A 6000-nucleotide genomic window follows, 5' to 3' on the forward strand; every position below is an offset into this window, starting at 1 on the left:
CTGGTTGCTCCTTTCCGCCTCAATGGTCCTCTTGGAAGAACAAGGGAGAAGTCTCCTTCAGTTTTGCAGAGATCTGGGTATTGACATCAACCCAAAGAAGTCAAATCTATCCCCGTCCAACAGAATGAACTACTTGCGGATGACATTGGACACCATGCAAGGGAAAGTTTTCCCTTCGGAGGACAGGATCAAGAACTTCAGGCACATCATCAAGCCCTTCCTATCGGAACAAACAAGGAGAGCGAAAGACTGGCAGAGGCTGATAAGCCACCTGGTCTCGTTGGAGAAACTAGTTCCACAAGGGAGGATGAAGCTCAGATCCATTCAATGGAATCTCAAGAGCCTCTGGTGCCAGACACACTCACAACAAGTGCTAATTCGAGTCCTTCCAGACACAAGACCCTCCCTGGAATGGTGGTACTGCCAGTCGAACTCCCTCAAGGGGATGCCCTTCGGGACCAGCCCTCCAGAATTACTCCTGTTCACAGACGCCTCCAACCAAGGGTGGGGAGCCCACCTCCTCGACGGGACAGCACGAGGTACCTGGTTGGAAGGGGAAAAGCAACTCTACATCAATGTCCTGGAGTTGAAAGCAGTCCAGAAGGCGTGCTTACACTTCGCAAGTCTGCTAAAAGGAAACACCGTGGCGTTGATGTGCGACAACGCCACGGTAGTAGCATACATAAAGAAGCAGGGGGGCTTGAAATCGAGGGAGTTGTGCGATCTCACCATAGAGATTCTGAATTGGGCAGAGAAAAATCATGTGGTGTTATTAGCAAGGTTCATTCCCGGGAAGAAAAACGTTCTGGCCGACGGCCTCAGCAGAATGGGCCAGATAGTAGGGACAGAGTGGTCCCTCCTCCCGGAAGTAGCCAGGCTCATCATTCAGCGTTGGGGTTCCCCGGTGATGGACCTCTTTGCAACGAAACTCAACGCCCAACTCCCAGTCTATTGCTCCCCTGTGCCAGACCCGAAAGCAGCCTTGGAAGACGCTTTTCAGCACAAGTGGGACAATCTGGATGTTTACGCTTTTCCCCCCTTCACGTTGATAAGGCAGGTGCTCAACAGAGTAAGGGCTGCCCGAAACCTAAAGATGACTTTGGTAGTGCCCTTGTGGCCGGAGAGGGAGTGGTTTGCAGACCTAAAAGACCTAACGAGTCACCCGCCGTGGCCTCTACCCGCCAGGTCAGACCTTCTGCACCAGCCTCACTTTCTCAAGCTCCACGACAACCCACTCTCCCTTCGTCTTCACGCCTGGAGACTATCCAGCGGCTCCTGAAGAAGGAAGGTTATTCTCCCTCCACGGCTAAGAGAATGTCGCTATACCTGAGAAAGTCGTCAGTCGCGATATACCAGGCAAAATGGGCCTCCTTCACAAAGTGGTGTGCTGAGAGGCACATTAGACCTCTTAAGGCCTCTGTCCCAGACATAGCAGAGTTTCTGGTGTTTCTCAGGGACAAAGTAGGGATGTCAATCCCAGCCATAAAAGGAGTTCGGGCTGCCTTAGGCCAAGTCTTCCTCCGGAAGGGCATCGACCTGGGGGCCTCGAGACACAGCGATGCTTGTCAAAAGCTTCGAACAGTCTTGCCCCCCTCAGGCGAGGAGGGTGCCCCAGTGGGACTTAGCCTGGGTCCTGAAGATGCTGTGTCGTCCTCCCTTTGAGCCCTTGAAAGATATCATGGACAAAGATCTTTCCCTCAAGGCCGTCTTCTTGCTGGCCTTGGCGTCCGCTAAGAGAGTGGGAGAGATCCATGGTTTGTCATACGACGTCTCTCACTCAAAGGGGTGGAAAGAAGTATCCTTCAAGTTCGTACCTTCTTTTGTGGCCAAGACTCGGAACCCAGCAGTCTGGGACCCGAGGTTCGAAGGTTTCTCAATTCCTGCCATCCCTAAGACAGGTAATGCAGAAGACTTAAAATTGTGCCCAGTGCGAACAATTAGAAAATACCTGGAAAGGACAGCGCATCTCCAACCGGATATCAAGAGCCTCTTCGTTTCCACAGGTATTAATAAGAAATAAGTTTCCAAAAACACCATCTCCTTCTGGTTGAGACAGGTTATCGCCAGATCATACAAGGAAGCTGGCATAGCAGTGCCAGGCACTCCCAGACCTCATGACATCAGGGGCCTGAGCACCTCCCTAGCCTTTGAGAAAAACATGGCAGTAGGGGCAAATTCTGCGAGCAGGTACTTGGTCGAGCCAGTCAACCTTTACTGCCCACTACCTCAAGGACTACTCAAGAAAATCCTTGGACGGGTACTCCATTGGAAGTCATCTCCGCCCTCTAAGCGATGTAACGGTAAACCCCAGGCGCATTCAAGACTAGCGACCGGTAGGCACAAGTGCGGTTTTCCTACCTCCTACCCAGTTGCTTACTTGCCTCTTCAGGGAGTACCGTCTGTTCCCAGAAAATAACACATTCTTCACGACTACACGTCGAGAAGGAACGTCAAAAGAAGTTTTCATAAGGTGAGTTCCTAGACACTAACGTGAATTTTTGGTGTAGTTACCCTCGCTTCCGCTCTCTGGTAGGTCCCGTTATCCAGAGGCCTGTTGGCCTCCACGGCCGGGTCAGTGGGTCAGATTAGCACTCCCGCCTCCTAAAGTGTAAGTCTCCTAAAGAAAGTAGTTCGAGGTAAGTATTCGTGTTGGAACAAATCAAAAATTTTAAATAATTTTTATTTTTCCTAACATACTTACCGATAACTACTTTCGGGTAATGGCCCTCCCTTCCTTCCCCGAGGGCCTTCTTCCTTGACTAGCATGATGCTAATTCAATAGAACTTAATGAGGAGGGTGACCCAGCTAGCAAGCGACCTACCTTAATCCTACCCTCGGGGCACATTCCTGGATGCTGGGGGTAAAGCTACTTAGGGCGCGGAGCGGTGGGGGTAACTACTCAAAACTCTGGTCGGCAGAGAGAGATAACCAGTGATCTCCTAAAGAAAGTAGTTCTCGGTAAGTATGTTAGGAAAAATAAAAATTATTTAAATTTTTTGATTTTTCAGATTACCTGACTACGTAAAGTTTTGTATTTATATGCTATGAGTTGTTTGTTTGATGTACTTAAGTACAGGAATATAAATATGAATATTAGAATGTTTAACCAATGTATAATATTCTTAATAAAAGGAAAAAAAAAGAGTAACGTCAAAACCACCGGATATGAAGTAACATGTTTTAAGCAAGAAAATATAGCACGACGGCAATAAGGCCTGAAATCATGTAATCTTATCTGTTTTCATAATTTCACAGATAGCTGAGTTTTTACGATGACAGATGTACATTATGTTGACCAAAGGGAAAAGAAGTATTTATCTCTCTCTCTCTCTCTCTCTCTCTCTCTCTCTCTCTCTCTCTCTCTCTCTCTCTCTCAGCATTTTATGAGAGAAAGAGGATTATGAAAATTATATATATTGCAGTAACTCATTTTTTCCCTGCATATGAATCGCGTATCTTCGGCGCAATTTCGTTCAGTGGCAACTTGAAGAAAAGGGCAGCCATTATTCATGTCTTGCTAGACGTCAAGAATTTTTTCCTGCCCAGCTTTCTCTTTCTTTCTTTCTCTTTCTAGCTTTGTTGCAGACAATATGCTACATATACAGAGCATTTATAATGTCACAGAACCCTGTCTAGGGAAGATCTTGCTGTGTTCGTAGAGAGCTAAAATAAATAAGTTGGAAAATAATAAAATTGGGCTAGATTAAAAGAATTATGGAATCTTATAGAGAGTTAAAAGGGGCCATATATTTTGCTTCAGAGGACATGAAAGGAACATAGAAAATGGAGTGGGTTTTCTTATTAATGAAAATTTTGTAGGTAACGATAATTTTTTTAGTACTAGTGATAGATTTTGAGGATTAATTATCAAACTAAATAGAAAATATAAACGAAATGATTCAAACGTGTGCACCAACATCATCCCATACAGAGGTAAAAATAAACTTTTTGGAAGGTATGGATATATCTATGAAAAATATGACTCAATTTATTTTATTTTGGTTGATTTCAATGCTAAAGTAGGTTAAAAGAAGAGAGGAGAATCGGCTGTATGTAAATTTGGTGTAGGCATTAGAAATGACAAAGGAGACATGCTTATAGAATTTGTTGAAAGAAACAATCCTAAAATCATTTTTTTTTTTTTTTGTAAAAAGAAACTGAAAACGGACACAGCGAAGCCTAAATGCAGAAACGAAAAAATATTTTATTCTCGGTGAAAAGGTCAATTTAGTTAAAGATGTATCAGGTTTAAACAAGTCAAGGGCAAGCGACCATAGAATGGCAATTTTTTTTAGATCTAAGGAAAGAAAAAGAAAAACTAATTTTAAGAAAGAAAATAAGACTTGTAATAAGGGAAAAATTTTAATGTTTAGTTTAGCAGTACAAAATAGGTACTCTACTCCCAGCTGCATGATGAAATCGAGGCAAGTAAAGAAGAAATGAACAGTAATTTAACTAAATTTGTATTGGAATCGGCACAAGATATCAAGGGAAAAAAAATTTACAGAAAAGACTGAAAATAAGAGTAAGATCTAAAAGGGAGGAAGTAGAATTAGCCAAGAGAGCAGGCAGGATTTAGAAGATGGTATTCAACAACTGACCACATCCATGTAATTAACCAGTAAATGGAAAATAAACAGAATATGACAAACCATTTTGTATTGCATTTATAGACAATGAAAAAGCTTTTGATTCTGTCAAAATATCAGCAGTAATGAAAGCCCCTCAAAGACAAGGGTAGTAGGTTGGCCAGGGCACCAGCCACCCGATATGGGGTCCTTTGACTGGCCAGACAGTGCTACATTAGACCCTTCTGTCCGGGTAAGGTTCATTTTCCCTTTCCCTACACATACACTCAATTGCCTAGCCTATTCTTTACATATTCTCCTTTGTCCTCATACACCTGACAACACCGAGATTACCAAACAATTCTTCTTCTCTCAGGGGGTTAACTACTGTACTGTAATTGTTCAGTGGCCACTTTCCTCCTGGTAGGGGTATAAGAGACACTAGCTATGGTAAGCAGCTCTTCTAGGAGATGGACACTTCAAAATCATACCATCGTTCTCTAGTCTTGGATAGTGCCATAGCCTCTGTACCATGGTCTTCCACTGTCTTTGGTTAGAGTTCTCTTGCTTGAAGGTACACTTGGGCACACTATGAAATCTTATTTCTCTTCCACTTGTTTTGATAAAGGTTTTATAGTTATTTAGAAAATATTTATTTAATGTTGTTACTGTTCATTAAATATTTTATTTTTCTTGTTTCCTTTCCTTACTGGGCTATTTTCCCTGTTGGATCCCCCGGGCTTATAGTATCCTGCTTTTCCAACTGGAGTTGTAGCTTGGAAAGTAATAATAATAATAATAATTTGCAGATGACATAGTTGTGTTTAGTGAATCATGGGAGGAATTGCAAAAGATGATAGAAGATTTGAAAAGAGAAAGCAGAAATGTTGGACTACAAATGAATATGAGTAAAATTAAGATAATGTACAATGAAAATGCAGAGACAAAAAAGGTATGGACAAACTTATAGGTTGTTAATGAATGTACGTACTTAGGACAGACAATAAGTGTTTCCCCAGTACATGAGACCCAAATTAAAAGAAGGATAAGCATGGAATGGATAGCTTTGGTATGCAAAATGAGATAAAAAATAAAATACCGCTTTCTCTAAAAAGAAAAGTATTTAATGAGATGGTACTACCAGTATTACCATATCATCGGAAACTTGGAGCCTTACTAAAGTCTTAGGACATGAGCTATTTACAGCTCAAAAAGCTATGGGAAGAATAAAGTTAAAAATAACACACACACACACACACACACATATATATATATATATATATATATATATATATATATATATATATATATATATATATATATATATATATATATATATATATATATATACATTTTTCAAAGTGGACAGGGAAATAGGCAGTTCTAAAATTCCATTTATTATATATCCCGACGTTTCGTGATCGTCATTAT

General features: G+C 41.8%; 2 protein-coding genes across 3 annotated transcripts in view; one reads left to right on the forward strand and one right to left on the reverse strand.

Annotated features, from left to right (window-relative positions):
• LOC137634192 (uncharacterized) overlaps positions 1-2766 on the reverse strand; it is a 33437-nt gene extending 30671 nt beyond the window's left edge. Inside the window, exon 1 of the mRNA XM_068366463.1 lies at positions 2702-2766. Coding sequence (XP_068222564.1) covers positions 2702-2766 — 65 coding nt within the window. The remainder of the gene's footprint in view (positions 1-2701) is intronic.
• egh (beta-1,4-mannosyltransferase egh) overlaps positions 1-6000 on the forward strand; it is a 211099-nt gene that overhangs the window by 97863 nt on the left and 107236 nt on the right. The window lies entirely within an intron of this gene.

This window comes from Palaemon carinicauda, chromosome 44 (assembly GCF_036898095.1).
Source record: "Palaemon carinicauda isolate YSFRI2023 chromosome 44, ASM3689809v2, whole genome shotgun sequence".
Classification (NCBI taxonomy): domain Eukaryota; kingdom Metazoa; phylum Arthropoda; class Malacostraca; order Decapoda; family Palaemonidae; genus Palaemon; species Palaemon carinicauda.